Genomic DNA, 17,474 nt, shown 5'->3' on the forward strand with positions numbered 1-17,474 from the left:
GGTTCTGAGCGCCGTTCTCAGATTATGCTTTTTCCATAAAGTTTTTTTGAAATCTGACACAGCGGTTGCATTAAGGAAAAGTCTATCATTAATTCGGTGAATAACACATATCTTTTATCAATGTTTATTATGAGTATTTCTGCAAAATCACCGGATGTTTTGGAATCAAAACATTACTGCACGTAAGGCGCCAATGTAAACTGAGAGTTTTGGATATAAATATGCACATTATCGAACAAAACATACATGTATTGTGTAACGGTTTTCCTCCTCTTCTGAGGAGGAGTAGGAAAGATCAGACCAATGCGCAGCGTGGTAAGTGTCCATATTTTATTGAAATATAACCGAACACTGAATACAAAAGACAAGAGAAATAAATGAAAACCGAAACAGTTCTGTATGGTAAAACACAGACACAGAAAACAACTACCCACAACCCATAGTGGGAAAACAGGCTGCCTAAGTATGGTTCTCAATCAGAGACAACGATTAACAGCTGCCTCTGATTAGGAACCATACCAGGCCAAACACCTAGAAATATCACACACAGAACAAAACACAGAATGCCCACCCCAACTCACGCCCTGACCAAACTAAAATAGAGACATAAAAAAGGAACTAAGGTCAGGACGTGACACTATGAGTGTCATCTGATGAAGATCATCAAAGGTTATTGATACATTTTATCTATATTTCTGCTATTTGTGACTCCTATCTTTGGCTGGAAAAATGGCTATGTGTTTTTTTGACTTGGCTATGACCTAACACAGCTGTTGTTCTTTCGCTGTGAAGCATTTTTGAAATCGGGCACGATGGGTATATTAACAAGATGTTTATCTTTCATTTGCTGTATTGGACTTCAAAAAAATATTTTAGAATTTTGCGCGCTGCCTTTTCAGTGGAACCCCTGCCCTAGAAAGGTTAAAGGATGAATAGTCTATTGTTCAGCTAATAACCCATCCTAGAAACGTTGTTAGCAGAATTCACAACCAGCTACGCTTGTGAAATCTAATAATAATAGTTTTTCCCCTTTCCACTTGTTAAAGATTCCAAATTATAAAGTGATTTTAGCCACAATCCACCCCAACCCCAATTAATACATTTGGGCACAGTCGATAGTGTGCTGGACTTCGGGCTAGAATGTTGAGGGTTCGAAACCCGATCCCTGCTTGATTTGTTACATTATTATGCTGGTCTCAAAGCAAATAGCCTGGATTGTTACTCCCATCTCGTTCCTCGCCCTCTTCCATGCGCCATCCTCCGCCTGAGTGGCTCACTTGTGGGCGTGCTGGCAGGATATGGCAGCACCTTCAGTTGTGCATCAAGAATTCAGCATAGCAAGTTTGTATGGTGTGGTTATTCATATGTAATAGTAATCTGCTCTAAACCGCTCTGGTGACAAACAGACTTTGCTGCCCTGTTTTCAATCGTCCATATGGCTAGGAGAACCTCCTCAGATTAATGCAAATGAAGGGAGTAAGATATGCATAGGAAATGTAGTGTACTGTTTTTTTCTGTATATATGAATTACAAATCAGCCTTTACTTAAATCATGCTTCTAGTCTATTGCATAGTTACAATGTGTAATCATTGATGTCCCAGGAGCAGGAGTGGTAAACACTGTTGAAGTGTATATTTGTAATACATTCATGCATACACAGCTTCATTTAAAGAATGGAGTTTGATACACCTGGTATTGGATAAGACTGAGAAAAAAAAACAACGGTAAATAGCGATTTTCGTGAATTAATTTAATAACAAAAAAATATGCACAATCGTTTGTCTCTACATTAACTAACATATTCCTCTCAATTGTACATGTTTTGCGTGACTCATTGTGACGTTATAAGTACTTACATTTGCATCCACCATAATGTTTTTGTCTTTGCTGAGGAAAGTCATCAGGGACAGGGGTGGCATTACGTCAAACTCGTCATTGGAACCACTCGATATGATTGGTCATATAAAAACCTTGGGACCCAAATGCATAAGGAATGCTCTAACTCCCCCCTGCGGTAGTCTAGAGCAATGAAGCTGTGACGCTGGGTACCGCTAAGTCCCGCGGCGTAAGCTCGCAACTTTTAAAGGAGGAACCACTGTAGTTGCAGAGAGTCCCTGTAATCCTAGATTAAGGTCATTCAGGCCAGTAAAAAACATTGCCCAGATAGGTCAGCTGTGTGAGGAACTCGTCATCATGCAAGCAATCAGACAAATGAAAATTATGGTCAGTAAAAAAAACTTTAAGCTCATCTCTCAATTTAAAAAAAAAACGTGTCAATACTTTGCCCCTTGATAACCAGCGCACTTCTGTATGTTGTAAACGCGTTACATGGTAACTGCCCATATCATTGCATAATTCAGAAAATACACGAGAGTTCAGGGGCCTTGCTTTAACAAAGTTAACCATTTTCACTGTAGTGTACAAAAAGTATTTCATGCTGTCAGGCATCACCTTGGCAGCCTCTCGGTGGATGCTGCAGTGTACCAAGCGGTGTAGGGAGCAACTAATTGCACGCGCGTTACCACTCCACAATGTCTCCCTGTCATGGCTTTTGTGCCATCAGTACAGATACCAACACATCTTGACCACCAAAGTCCATTTGATGTCACAAAGTTGTCCAGTACTTTAAAAATATCCTCTCCTGTTGTCTTGGTTTCCAGTGGTTTGCATAAGAGAATGTCTTCCTTAATTGACCCCCCATAAACGTAACGGACATATACCAGGAGCTGTGCCAGGCCTGCCACGTCTGTTGACTCATCCAGCTGTAACGCATACAATTCACTGGCTTGTGAAGTTACGAAGCAGTAATGGTTTCAAAACATCTCCTGCCATGTCACTGATGCGTCATGAAACAGTGTTGTTTGATGAAGGCATTGTCTGTATAGTTTTTGGGGCCTTTTCCCCCAGCATTGTCACAGCCATATCCGCGGCAGCGGGAAGAATGAAGTCCTCCACAATAGTATGGGGCTTGCCTGTCCTAGCCACTCGGGAGCTCACCATATAAGATGCTTCTAGCCCCTTCTTATTAATGGTATCTGTTGCTTTTATATATGCCTTAAAGTCGTCTTAATTCTCGCTCGAAAAACTCCTGTAGCTTATTTTTCAAATTGGCATGTTTTGTTTCTAAACGTCTACGCAAGAGTGAAGGTTTCATCAAGTTGTGAGATAGTACTTTGGCACATATAACACACTGTGGCTGAGGAAAGGCACCACTCCCAGTATAAGTGAACCCCAAATCAATGTAGATATCGTCATATTTGGGCCTCTTCGATGGTCCAATGTCCCTGTCTGTTGTTCGGTGCTTTCCCGGGAAAAGGGGCAGTAGCTCTTCAGCTGCATCAGATTCATAATTGTCAGTGTCCATGCTAGCTGGGCTAGCAACACATGCAGAATTACTGATGCTAGCATCGGATGTGCTCGTGGAAGCAGAACAACTTCTGTTGTCGACAGGTGCAGGTGCAGTACTGCTGGTATGTATCTCTATGGACGCAGGTCTTACTTTTTTTAACCATACATACAGACCGTTAGTGGAATTCCCGCGAGAGAGTAACGATTAATGTGATTGGATGTTAATTATTTGACTAGGATGCCTGTATTTGACATTGTGTTGTTACTTCGCTGAACACTAGATGGTTTCATTATATTTTTGGCAGGGAAACGAGGCTACTCGGGCGAGAAAAAAACATCACCTAAATGTATAGCCTTGTTGGAAAATCAAAATGGACTGTGTGAAAATGTGAATAACATTTTTATTTGATGTACCGCCAACGGCATTGTGCGTACCCCTGGGGGTGGCCGCCCTATATAATGCACTACTTTTGAACTGGGGGTCATTTCAGAGCTTGGTCTGGAACTACTCAGAACGGAAGATTGTGTTTTTTTTTTAAACTGGTAATCTAACAATGAACTGACCATTAGGCTTGTCACCGAACCTTACCCTTTTTCTCTTTCTTTGCCCCCCTCTCTATTCTCTCTCTCTCTAACAGCTTCTCTCAAAGCCAAAGTTCTGTTCTGTGGAGAAGATTAAGACTATTGGCAGCACCTACATGGCAGCTGCTGGTCTGACCAATCCTGCTATAGGGGATGAGCGAAAGGTTGGTAGTAGCCTATTGTATACAGCTTTGTTCTGCCTCACTGGGTCCTGTTCAAATACTTGTAAAAACACAACCTTACTTACTCCCTTCTCTAAGGTAGTCAGGGACCTACCTGTACATGATTGGATAAGCAAAAGAAAGGTTACTTATTATCCTATTGCATTCCCCCAATCAAACATGGTCACATCAATGAAGTGAAAGCTCTTGGAAGTTAGGAAGGAGGAAATCCATGTCTGAAGTATTTATTCGAACACGGTCTCTAGTCTGTCTGCCTGTATGGATTCTAACTGAGTGTTCTGATTCAGTGTGTTCTCAGAGCCTGGTTAAACCAAGACTGAATTCTGAGCTCACAATTGATTCTGACTGAGTGTTCTCTGTCTCCACCAACAGGACTGTGATGTGTCCTACAGCCATGTGCGCAGCATGGTAGAGTTTGCCATCGCTCTGAAGAACAACTTGGAGTCCATCAACCAACACTCCTTCAACAGCTTTAAGCTACGCATCGGTGAGTCTGTCTGCATGGCCAGAGGGACAAGAAAGATACGGACTCAATTCATCTTTCCTCAATTACGTGCATCCTCTCTCCTTGCCTGCTTCTCAAAATGTATTTGGAGAAGAAGGTCAGACAGGAGGGACCTTGGACTTTCTCTTTCAATATGGTTGAGAAAGGATGCACGGCATCAACGGACGACAAACAGAGATTGAGACTTTTACAACTAAACTCCCTTGATTTGATAACCATCTCCCCCTCCCAACTAACTTTTTCATCTCTTCATCTCTTTTACCTTATATAGGGATAAACCATGGTCCAGTGATTGCGGGGGTGATCGGAGCCCACAAACCACAGTATGATATCTGGGGGAACTCTGTGAACGTGGCCAGTAGGATGGACAGCACCGGAGTACTAGACAAGATCCAGGTGAGAGAGATGGAGAGGGGAGGGAGAGACAGCGAGAGTGATGGGTTGGAGAGAGGGGAGAAACATTTTGAATGAGAGAGAGCGCTTGTTAAATGGTTCTGTCTCCCTCTACAGGTGACAGAGGAAACAGCGCAGGTGGTGAAGACCTTTGGCTTCAGTGTGACCAAGAGAGGAGTCATCACCGTCAAGGGCAAGGGAGAACTTACAACCTACTTCATCAACACCGACTGACCAATCATCTTCTCTGTTCTGACCTCTCCAACCAATCGTCGTCACCCATCCAGCCACACATCAAACTCTGACCTTCAGTCGTCCTTATTTATTCTCATGCAGTAATGCTGTGAACGGGGATGTTGCATTAGGAGGAAGGAGGTGCTGTCTTTTGGAGGAATATGTTAAACCAATTACAGATGTCAAAAAAGAAATACTTGGTCGGTAGGCAATTTGTGATCATTTATTATTTGTGTTTTGAATGAATCTGTCACGACTCGTGAACTACTGTATCTATCTGTGTGTGATCTTTGATGACAGACAACAAAGCAAAGCAATTGAGGAATATGCTCTTACTAATGACAGTGACACAGAGTGGGTTCAAGGCGAGCAATGACAGGGAATGTTCCTTATTAGGAAATTATAAGGCCATATGGAAACACAAGATTGTGTACTTTTCAATGGCTTCCTGAAAGGGATGTTATATATAATAAGAATACGTATGGGCTGTTATGTTATTTCAATGGACGAGGAAGTAGTTGACAGTAGGCCATCCCTGCCAAAGGTACTGCTGCATTCACACTTTTGAATCCATCTGCCACCACTTTAATACCATGAAAATGCAATATAACTTACTGTATTGAACTTTTGATCGTGTAATTTCAGATCAATGTTTTTCATTTTGTTTTTTAAAAGAGATTGATATATTTTGTCTATTCTGAACGACTTTATAAGCACGCCTGGGCATACAGTATATGAATGTACATAGAAATAAACTAAGATGTGGAAGGTTGTGCTTCTGTGTACGCTACCAAATACCAAATTGCATTGATGTTTTTGTAAGCTCATGAAAATGTGTGTATTTCCTTTTACTCATAACGTTTCAGGAACCTGTGAAGCACTGGACGTGTAGAAATATGTCGTATTTAAACAATTGTTTCGACATATGATAGTTTGGTGAAGCAAGATGACGTGAATTCAATATTAAACTATATTTTTGAATTTTTAATTGATTTCCCCCAAAAATGCTAAAATGGACTTTTCAGAGCATCTCTCGACCTCAAAGAACGGATCATCACTTGCCTCTTTGGCCTGTGTACATTTCAATATTCTGATTTTCAGAGTCAAAACAAAGAGTGGAAAAACAGAAAACAGCTGAATTTGAAAACCTTTATGAATTTGAAAAAAACAAAATCGGAAATGGACTTGTTTTCTTATTTATTGTGCCAAAATTGGATATGGAATAACAGAAAACAAATAACAACATTTAATCAAATTATTATTATTTATTGTTTGTTTTGTTCCTACTCGGAAGTACACACCCCCTACAGTAAGTTAAAATAAGCATTTTTATTGGCATGGGTATACTTACACCAACATCATTTCCTGCTCATTGAAAGGCAGACAAAGGCTCTTCAGTTGCGACAATTATCTTCTCTGAATATATACAGGTGTAGGATCTTCATTTGATCACCCTGTTGTTGCCGGGAATTTCCTACACAACAGGAAAAGCAAACTTGTAATGTATTATAATTTCCACTTTAAAATGTCAGACTTCACCCTAACCAAATATTGATCAACCCTTACAAAAGTATCAAGTAATTATAATCCACACAATAATTCACATTTCCTGTTGCTGCAGGATTATTTTCCTGCTGTGAAAAAATGATCAAACTAAGATTCTACATCTGCACATACATACTGTGGGGGGGAGAGGGGGGGGTTGATGATCAATGATATGGAACCAGTGTAATATTACTTGGTCCCCCCCTCCTCTACACACACTCTCTCTCTTCTCTCCCTCTTTTCTCCCCCTTTCTTCTCTCCCTCTCCCTCTCTTCTCTCCCTTTCTTTCTCTCTCTCTCCCTTTCTTCTCTCTCTATCCCTCTCTTCTCTCCCTTTCTTTCTCTCTCTCCCTTTCTTCTCACTCTCTCCCTCTCTCTCTCTCCCTTTCCCCTTCTTCTCTCTCTCCCTCTCTCTCTCTCTCTCTCTCCCTCTCTCTCTCTCTCTCTCTCTCTCTCTCCCTTTCTTTCTTTCTCTCTCTCTCCCTTTCTTCTCTCTCTCTCTCTCTCCCTCTCTCTAACTCCCTTTCTTTCTTTCTCTCTCTCTCCCTTTCTTCTCTCTCTCTCCCTTTCCCTTTCTTCTCCCTCTCTCTCTCTCTCTCTCTCTCTCCCTTTCTTCTCACTCTCTCCCTCTCTCTCTCTCCCTTTCCCCTTCTTCTCCCTCTCTCTCTCTCTCTCTCTCTCTCTCTCCCTCTCTCTCTCTCTCCCTTTCTTTCTTTCTCTCTCTCTCCCTTTCTTCTCTCTCTCTCCCTCTCTCTCTCTCCCTTTCTTCTCTCTCTCTCCCTCTCTCTCTCTCCCTTTCCCTTTCTTCTCCCTCTCTCTCTCTCTCTCTCTTCTCCCTGTGTCTTCTTCTTTAAGTATTTATTAGCGGATCGCAACCAACTGACAGGTGGAGTGTGGGGCCACTACACACCACTATGTTCTCTTAACTAACCCTGAATTTCTAATAAAAAATAATAATAAAATGTTTTCTTTATTGAACTTTAAAACATATAATCTACCTGCAGTGAAGCCGTAATTTAGCAACCACTCCCATCTCCACCCCCACTAAGCCACCGTCCCCCTCAAACCCAACCAAAACCAGCAGCTACCTGATGCACCAACAACCAACAAAAGGAACAAAAGAAAAAAATAAGGAAAACAACAATGCAAAAACAAAACACATCAAGGACAACAAAAATCTAAACAGCAAGGTCAACTGAATGTGTTTGTGTGCATGTGGCACTATTTACATGTGTGTATGTGTGTGTGTGTGTGTGTGTGTGTCTGTGTGCGTTTGAAAGCGAGTGTTTGTGTATGCATGTGTACACATGTACAAGTGCTTGTGTGGCATCAACCTCAGGCAAACAGGCATGGGATGTAACAGCGTTCCTTTTTAGTGTAATTTAAACATATTTTTTGTTTATTTTGAATTTATTTTTTACTTTTATCTTTGACCGTCATTCTACCCCCCCGCCCAGCAACTTCAATACCTCCACTTTTTCCCACAATGGCAGTGAAGAGCGACAGTAAGAAGGTGAAAAAGGACGAAGCGGATGTTCTGTTTGAATTTGATTAGATGGCGTGAAGAACGGAGATGAGAGGAAGAAGAATTGGATTACAGTGGCGAATGCAAAAGGAAAAACATTTTTTGGTTGTAATAAGGGTTTTGGATCATTGTTGTTACCTGGGAGATCCGCTTGACATCTCAATTAAAATTGTGGATGCTTTGGATGAGATGGCGTAGATGAGAATTATGAGAACTGGGCGTATTATTTTGTGTGTGTGTTTCTATGGAACAGAAGGAGAGGGCTCTGCGCCTCAAGAATATGTCGGATTGAAATGTGTCATGTATGGATCTTCGAAGCAGGGCGCCTATCAAGAGTGTTATCTCTGGGGTGGCGCTATAAATAAATACAAAGCAATATACAGCATTCGAAAAGTATTCAGACCCCTTCACTTTTTCCACATTTTGTTATGTTATTCTAAAATGGATTAAATAAAAATCATCCTCATCAATCTACATACAATACCCCATAATGACAAAGCAAAAACAGGTTTCTAGAATGTTTTGCAAATTTATAAAAAATAGAAAACAGAAATACCTTATTTACATAAGTATTAAGACCCTTTGCTATGAGACTCGAAATTGACCTCAGGTGCATCCTGTTTCCATGGATCGTCCTTGAGATGTTTCTACAACTTGATTGGAGTCCACTTGTGGTAAATTCAATTGATTGGACATGATTTGGAAAGGCACATCTGTCTATATAAGGTCCCTCAGTTGATAGTGCATGTCAGAGCAAAAAACCAAGCCGTGAGGTTGAAGGAATTATCCGTAGAGCTCCGAGACAGGATTGTGTCGAGGCACAGATCTGGGGAAGGATACAAAAAAAATTTCTGCAGCATTGAAGGTCCCCAAGAACACAGTGGCCTCCATCATTCATAAATGGAAGAAGTTTGGAAACACCAAGACTCTTCCTACAGCTGGCCGCCTGCCAAACTGAGCCACTCCCCAGTAAAAGGCATATGACAGCCTGTTGGAGTTTTCCAAAAGGACTCTCAGACCATGAGAAACAAGATTCTCTAGTCTGATGAAACCAAGATTGACCTCCTTGGCCTGAATGACAAGCATCATGTCTGGAGGAAATCAGTTACCGCTCATCACCTGGCCAATACCATCCCAACGGTAAAGCATGGTGGTGGCAGCATCATGCTGTGGGGATGTTTTTCAGCGGCAGGGAATGGGAGACTAGTCAGGATAGAGGGAAAGATGAACGGAGCAAAGTACAGAGAGATCCTTGATGAAAACCTGCTCAAGAGCACTCAGGACCTGACTGTGGGCGAAGGTTCACCTTCCAACAGGACAATTACCCTTAGCTCACAGAAAAGACAATGTAGGCTTCGGGACAAGTCTCTGAATGTCCTTGAGTGGCCCAACTAGAGCCCGGACTTGAACCTGGTTGAACATCTCTGGAGAAACCTGAAAATAGCTGTGCAGCGATGCATGTGGAAAAAGTGAAGGGGTCTGAATACTTTCCGAATACACTTTACGTGAAGAATTGGATCAAGTGGTTGGTGCACAATGACTGACCGCATTGTAGATGGAGTGCGGAAGCACACTCCATCCATTCTATTGTTTTTTGATGAGTCTCCCTTCTCATTACTTTGGTTATGGTTATCAACTGCAAAGCGCAAACAGATCAAATCTGAGAAAATAGGCATCATTGTAAGTGCAGCTGACTCAGGGATTTTTCTGCGGAGGCATTACAAGGAATCCTGTCGATTAATGCACTTGAGCCTGTGTAGGGATGTGATTTGAATGTAACTGAAGGAGTTGGATTGTTGTTTGATTTATTTTGTTTTCAATACCCGGTACAGTAGGTGGCAGCAATACACCAATAGGTATGGTCTGACATAACATTTTAAGAAGAAGTGAAGCGCGGCCTCAATACTGAAACGTCACCATTGTGTGCCCGGCCATCGTATGTCGTTGATTTAAGCTGAATTAACTACTTGTGAATAATTTGACGAATATTCACGTACGGTTGGCTAATTCGGCTCGAGAGTAACATAAAAGTAAAGTAAAGACTAGTTGGAACGTCTCTAAGGTGAGGAGAGTTGTCATTTCATATCTAAAACATCTTTCTCTGGCTAGATGTGAGCTAGCAAGCTAGCTAGCTGCTTCGGTTAACCTAGCTAACTATGCATGTTTATACGTTGTTAGCAGTAGTACCAGTTTTCATGAATGCCGTATCTGGACAGCATCATAATTGTGTGTCATTTAGCGTAGCGTTAGTCCATAAACATATAGTCTAACCCTAGTTCATATGTAATACAAGTATTTGTATGACCAGCAATGATGGCCTACCTGCTAGCATAGATGGGGAACGTTAAACTAAGAAACCCGAACATTTCACCCCCATCTTGCTTTATGTCAAGCCAATGCCTCACATCGTAGCTAGTCAGAGGTTGTTGGCTTGGAATAACCTAGTTTAAGAAATATTCTCCATAACTGTCAATTCCGACGCTGTGTTTTAACGTTTAGAAACGTTTTTTCGGAGCACGCTACATAGCTAATTAACACAGTGGGCCTCCCCTGTCTTTCCGTAAACAACTACCAACCATATAAAGTGTGTTAATTTAACATGTTTTATTATTATTCCTCGCAGATATGAAAGATACACACCTTGTGTTTCCAAAAACCTTACCGTAAGCGATGCATTTAAACGTTCAGAATGATTGTCTGGGCTCTTAACAGAACACCCCCAGCCAGAAGATACTGTCGTCAATAGGCGCTGAATGGGTTAGGAATAACCTAGTCGCTGACACGAGCAAGATCTTCTATGAAGCGCAGCAAAAATAAAATATCAGGGTTTTGGTCATTGTCAAATGTCACTCAGTCATGTTCCTTTCATGTTGTAATATTGTGTTCTTCTTGTGGTTCAACACAGTTATACATTGCCATGGCGTCTCCAGGGGGACAGGGAGGAGGGGCAGTGTCTACAAGAGGAGCAGGAGCTAGGAGGATGAAATGGGCTCTGGAGTTGAGCTTGGGCAATGCTAGGTAAGACAAATGACCTGTAGCCTGGCTGTCCTAGCGGTAATGCTGCATTTTACTGTACACGTCTTCAGTGCTCCCGAGTGGCGCAGCGGTGTAAGGCACTGCATCTTAGTGCAAGAGGCATCACTACAGTCCCTGGTTCGAATCCAGGCTGTATCACATCCGGCTGTGATTGGGAGGGGTGCACGCTGCCTGGCTTTGGCTGGGATAGGCTGTCATTGTAAATAAGAATTTGTTCTTAACTGACTTCCCTAGTTAAAGGTTACATTTTAAATAAATAAAGAATGAACGTGTCTGCTTGAATTCGGCATGTCCTTTGACACAACCTCTATCTTTCTCCACTGTCATCCTCTCTCACTATCTGATACACTTGATATTGTGCTGACATTTCAAATGAGTCCAAATCAACAGTTACACAGAGAAACAGGCATAAAATCTTCAAGATCCACCCTGTTATAACTAATCTATAATCTAAAGCTTCTGTTCCGACCTCTTCCCCATGGATCGCCCTCTAATTGTCCACTTTGTCTTCCAGGGGTCGTGGAGACAGACAGAGTAACCAGGGAGATGTGATGTACCCCATTGGATACTCAGACAAACCAGTCCCAGACACCAGCATCCAGGAAACAGACAAAAACCTGGTGGAAAAGGTAGGTCACCAGAAGAGGGTGATTTCATGACATCATGATGTATTGTTCAAAGTTTGCATTATCTACTTTTTCATCTTACTTTATTAATATAGTGTTATTAGCTTCCTCTTTCTTCCTTACCCCAATCACTCTTTCTCTCTCTTTCCTCTATAACAGCGTTGTTGGGACGTGGCCCTGGGCCCTCTGAAGCAGATTCCCATGAACCTTTTCATCATGTACATGTCTGGGAACACCATCTCAATCTTCCCTATTATGATGGTCTGTATGATGGCCTGGAGGCCCATCCAGGCTCTCATGTCCATGTCTGCCAGTGAGTATTTATTGTATTTCTTTTAACCTTTTCTTTTAGCAGGGAGTCCCATTTAGACCAATGTCTCTTTTGCAAGGGTACCCTGCATCTCACAATATGAAAGAAGTGTGTTTCAACAGGTACAGACAGTGCACATCAATCAACATTTCAGTTTCCACATCAGTCAATGTATGAGTCAGTTATCAAAATTGCACATTTTCATCCATAGTCTCTGGGCAGGTTGAAACAGATATAGGAGATCCATAATACAATACAATCGTCACTACAGCTGCACAAATAAGCCAAAGAGTAGCTCTGCCAGTGCCTAGCTCTCTGAACTACAGCAGTGTTCACCAACCTTTGTCATTGAGCTCTACAGAACTTCCTTTTGATTTATTTTTAGACTATCTGTTTTTCCATGTATGGGGTGAGTGCCTGGACACAGCCCTTAGCCGTGGTACGATTGGCCATATATCACACACCCACAGCTAAGGGCTGTTATGTTCGACGCAACGCGGAGTGCCTGGACACAGTCCTTAGCCGTGGTATGCTGGCCATATATCACAAACCCCAGAGGTGCCTTTTTGCTATTGTAAACTAGTTACCAACGTAAATAGAGCAGTAAAAATAAATGTTTTGTCATACCCGTGGTATACGGTCTGATTCACCACGGCTTTCAGCCAATCAGCATTAAGCGCTTGAACCACTCAGTTTATAGTGGCCAATCAAACGCGGCTAAGGACTGTTCTTAGGCACAACGCAAAGCGGAGTATATTGTCCATATCACAAACACCTGAGGTGCCTTAATGCTATTATAAACTTGTTAACAATATAAGTAGAACAGTAAATAAGTATTTGTGTCATATCTGTGGTATATTGTCAAATCTACACAAAGCTGAAATAAAATTTCTGCCAATCACCATCTGGGACCCTAACTACCCGGTTTGTATAATGTCATTTATAAGCGTGTTATCACTGCTCACTCTTGCCCTTTCTCTCTTCAGCATTCAAGCTGTTGGAGAACTCTAACCAGCAGTGGCTCCAGGGGCTTGTCTATTCTGTAGGGAACCTGTTGGGCTCGGCATTGGCTATCTACAAGTGTCAGTCAATGGGTCTTCTCCCAACTCACTCCTCTGATTGGCTCGCTTTCATAGAACCGCCTCAGGTGATATTTTTTTCTATGCTGTTATCCGTCCAATTTCCTGTTCTCTCTTATGTGTTATAGGGTGATTATTAACTTCTTTTTCAGGTTTGTCATGTGTAATGAATACATTGGAAATCTTACCTGTGCTGTTGTGATTAAAAAGACGAAAAACAGCAAAAAAACATAGTTGCTAGCAGCAATGAACAGGGTTCACAGGATGACAGAAAAGACATGATCAATCGGATAACAAAGCATGCATTATCATGTAGGAACTGTCTTTACGTGCAGTTTTTGAAAGCATTACCACTTAGAATTGATACACTCTCACAGCTGTAATACGCTGGCTAAAAGTGGCAGGACATCCCGTTTCTAATTTTACCTAATAAAATATCCACTTTTCACTGCGTTCAGACCACATACGGGGTGGCAGGTAGCCTAGTGGTTAGAGCGTTGGGCCAATAACCGAAAGGTTGCTAGATCGAATCCCTGAGCTGACAAGGTAAAAATCTGTCATTCTGCCCAAGAACAAGGCAGTTAACCCACTACGCCGTCCTTGTAAATAAGAATTTGTTCTTAATTGACTTGCCTAGTTAAATAAAGGTTAAATAAATTTTAAAAAACAAGAGGGCAACTATGTGATTATACGAATCACGAAAATCCACAATGTCTGTCTGCATAATTTTACATTTGCATCAGACAAAGTCCACTTGATCAATAGTTATTGCTCTAGTATCCTCTGGTGCCAATTATATATAGTGCCACCAACTGGTCTGGTGCAGCCATCTAAGGACGTAATCTCAGCAAAAGAAACGTCCTCTCACTGTCAGCTGCCTTTATTTCAGCAAACTTAACATGTATAAATATTTGTATGAACATAATATTCAACAACTGAGACAAATTCCACAGACATGTGACTAATAGAAATGGAATAATGTGTCCCTGAACAAGGGGGGGGGGTCAAAATCAAAAGTAACAGTCAGTATCTGGTGTGGCATGCCTAAGGCACGTTGACGCAGATGAGCAGGGACCCTGGGCATCTTTCTTTTGTTGTTTTTCATAGTCAGTAGAAAGGCCTCTTTAGTGTCCTAAGGTTTCATAACTGTGGCCTTAATTGCCTGCCGTCTGTAAGCTGTCTTATCGAATGTTCCACAGGTGCATGTTCATTAATTGTTTATGGTTCATTGAACATGCATGGGAAACAGTGTTTAAACCCTTTACAATGAAGATCGTGAAGTTATTTGGATTTTTATGAATAATCTTTGAAAGACAGGGTCCTGAAAAAGGGATGTTTATAAGGTTCACATACCAAATTTCCTTGCCCCATGTACATCAGTTCAGTTCTATTAGCCAGTTGTTGTTGCCCATGGTGGAATCTTCTAACCTGCAGGCTCCCAAGTCTAGAAGTAGTTTAGCTAACACGTTATCTAGCTAACGTTGACATTGTGAATTAGCATTTCGCTAGCTAGCTGAGCTGTTTTACAAGAAAATGGCTGAGATGACAAATGCTAGCTAATAAGCCCTTATTTCTTTAAGATATCAATGCCAAAATTAACATGATTCATCATGGTAATGTCTTTGACCCTAAAAAGTCTAAAGTTGATAGGCCATTGTGGAGTGGATTTAAATGGACACATCAAGTCTGATTTCCTGATTTATCAATATCTTAGCCATCTCTTAACCAATCCCTTAGCTCTTCTCAAACGTTAAGAGATGTACCATGGTCCTACATGCCACATTGTGTTCTTTGGACTTATGGTTCATGATCAAACATTTGTAAAAGGTTTTCCAAAATGTCAAGATGGAGGAAAATCTTAGCCTGACGACACATTAAATTCTTCCGCTGCTTTGTCGTTCGCTACATGCATTAGTCTGAGACTGCCGTTGTTTCTGGTGACAAGGGGCAGGAGAGGTGTTCAGTGATTGGATTTTTTTTTTTTTTACCATGTCAGCTTTGTTGTGAACCCTTAAATAGACTCACAAATATAAAGCAACATGTAAAGTGTTCGTCTAATTTTTCATGAGCTAAAATAAAAGATCCCATATATTTTGCACGAAAAGCTTATTTTTCGCAAATTTTGTACACATTCGTTTACATCCCTGTTAGTGAGCATTTCTCCTTTGCCATGATAATCCATCCTCCTAGCAAGTGTGGCATGTCAAAGAGCTGATTAAACAGCATTATCATTACACAGGTGCACCTGGTGCTGGGGACAATAAAAGGCCACTGAAATGTGCAGTTTTGTCACACAACACAATGCCACAGATGTCTCAAGTTTTGAGGGAGCGTGCACTTGGCATGCTTACTGCAGGATTGTCCACCAAAGCTGTTGCCAGATAGTTTAATGTTAATTTCTCTACCATAAGCCTCCAATGTCATTTTAGAGAATTTGGCAGTACGTCCAACGGGCCTCATCACCGCAGACCACGTGCCCCATGGTGGCGGTGGGGTTATTGGCAGGCATAAACTACGAATAACGAACGCAATTGCATTTTATCAATGGCATTTTGAATGCACAAAAGTACAGTGAGATCCTGAGGCCCATTTTATTTTTTTATCTGTTACCAACAGATGCATATCTGCATTCCCAGTGATATGAAATTCATAGATTAGGGCCAAATGAATTCATTTCAATTGACTAATATCCTCATATGAACTGTAACTCAGTAAAATCAATGATTGTTGCGTTTTTGTTCAGTATACATACAACAACCCATAAGCCTAATATGCATAACATTTTACAATGTCTGTTCCTGTTGTAATGGGTAGTACAAATATATAAACTCATATTTTTCTGTTCTCTGCAGAGGATGGAGATCATGGGTGGAGGGATGGTATTGTGAAGAGGACAGAAGACGCACACATACTGAAATATGCTGAACTGTTCTGTTAATACATTAAATCTCTTCCAAGTCTTTTCAATTCTCTGGCTTTTAGGTTTTTGTGGACTCCTCAAGCTTTTTATTTATCTACATTTTGTTTGTCATTTGAGATTATTTGTCACAGGTTATAAAATGTTACAGAACACATTCAACATCTGATAATAGGAAAATGTAATGTTTGTAAAACCGTTCATCATTCTACTAAATCCACACGGTCAATTTAAGGTGTCACCATAACACATTTTTAATTTATCTTTGTGTCAAATAAAAGGGTTAACTAGTTAATTTGTTTGTTAAATAGAATGGTGACAGTCATTAGAAATGTGTGGAACTAAGTTTACTGGCAAATGTGGAAATGTTGTTCTGGAATAAACACTGCAGTGAAGCAAAGGGAAAGTTGGGCACATTGGTGAAGGCTATGAAGATACATTTGAAGAGGTATATGTAGGTTACTTTTGCATTGAATCACAAAGGCAATTCATTAGTGTCCTGGCGAAATCCGGAATGTTAGTTGTTAGAAATATTGTTTCTTATACATTTTGTACATTGCAAAGTCTTAAGTCATTTGAAAAACAATTCTCATGTATGTACACTTGCAAGTTGGAAGCTACAAATCGACAACTTTGTAAATAAAATGGATTAAGAAAACAAATGAGACGACTGACTGAAAATACACAATTGTTGCCATTCATTTGTATTTGGTCCCCTTCTTCGGACGCCTTGCCGCACTCCCACATGACTCGCTACTTCACTAGAAAATACAAAACCACTTCAAAATGTGTTCGAAATAGGTGGTAGTAACCCACCCTGCACTGAATAACACAGGTAATTAAATCGCATTAGAATGCAGGTTAGACTTGCATCACCCTTTGCTGTCAACAATATGTAACTGTTTAACGAGTGACAGGATGCAGTGGCGACCAGTCATTTGGGGCTCTGCCCCACCTGTTAAGATAACAACACAAAAGTTTTTATTTTATTTGGCATTAATACGTGTCACATAGCAGTTTGCAAACAAACATGGTCTCTTTTTTTGCTTTCTTGCGTAAGGCAGTTCCAAAATGCAGGTGTTTCAGCCTAGCTCGGTGCTTTCTGTGGTGGAGAGGCAGCCAGCGGTTGATTGACTCAATGTTCAGTGACTCATGGTGTACTGTCCTCCTCAATTAAGGTGTATGCAACCAT

The 17,474-nt window shown here is 41.1% G+C and overlaps 2 protein-coding genes across 2 annotated transcripts in view; both read left to right on the forward strand.

Annotated features, from left to right (window-relative positions):
- The window catches only part of LOC139378846 (adenylate cyclase type 4-like), a 36,545-nt gene extending 30,315 nt beyond the window's left edge, over positions 1-6,230 (forward strand). Inside the window, exons 24-27 of the mRNA XM_071121396.1 lie at positions 3,988-4,095; positions 4,486-4,600; positions 4,890-5,014; positions 5,129-6,230. Coding sequence (XP_070977497.1) covers positions 3,988-4,095; positions 4,486-4,600; positions 4,890-5,014; positions 5,129-5,245 — 465 coding nt within the window. The 3' untranslated portion in view covers positions 5,246-6,230. The remainder of the gene's footprint in view (positions 1-3,987; positions 4,096-4,485; positions 4,601-4,889; positions 5,015-5,128) is intronic.
- A 3,785-nt stretch (positions 6,231-10,015) lies between these two features.
- Positions 10,016-16,944, forward strand: LOC139378847 (ER membrane protein complex subunit 4). Its single transcript, XM_071121397.1, has 6 exons — positions 10,016-10,376; positions 11,220-11,332; positions 11,865-11,979; positions 12,136-12,289; positions 13,273-13,433; positions 16,218-16,944. Exons 2-6 carry the CDS (start codon positions 11,232-11,234, stop codon positions 16,251-16,253), a joined length of 567 nt encoding a protein of 188 aa, XP_070977498.1. The 5' UTR covers positions 10,016-10,376; positions 11,220-11,231; the 3' UTR covers positions 16,254-16,944.
- The last annotated feature ends 530 nt before the right edge of the window (positions 16,945-17,474 follow it).

This window comes from Oncorhynchus clarkii, chromosome 21, assembly GCF_045791955.1.
Source record: "Oncorhynchus clarkii lewisi isolate Uvic-CL-2024 chromosome 21, UVic_Ocla_1.0, whole genome shotgun sequence".
Classification (NCBI taxonomy): domain Eukaryota; kingdom Metazoa; phylum Chordata; class Actinopteri; order Salmoniformes; family Salmonidae; genus Oncorhynchus; species Oncorhynchus clarkii.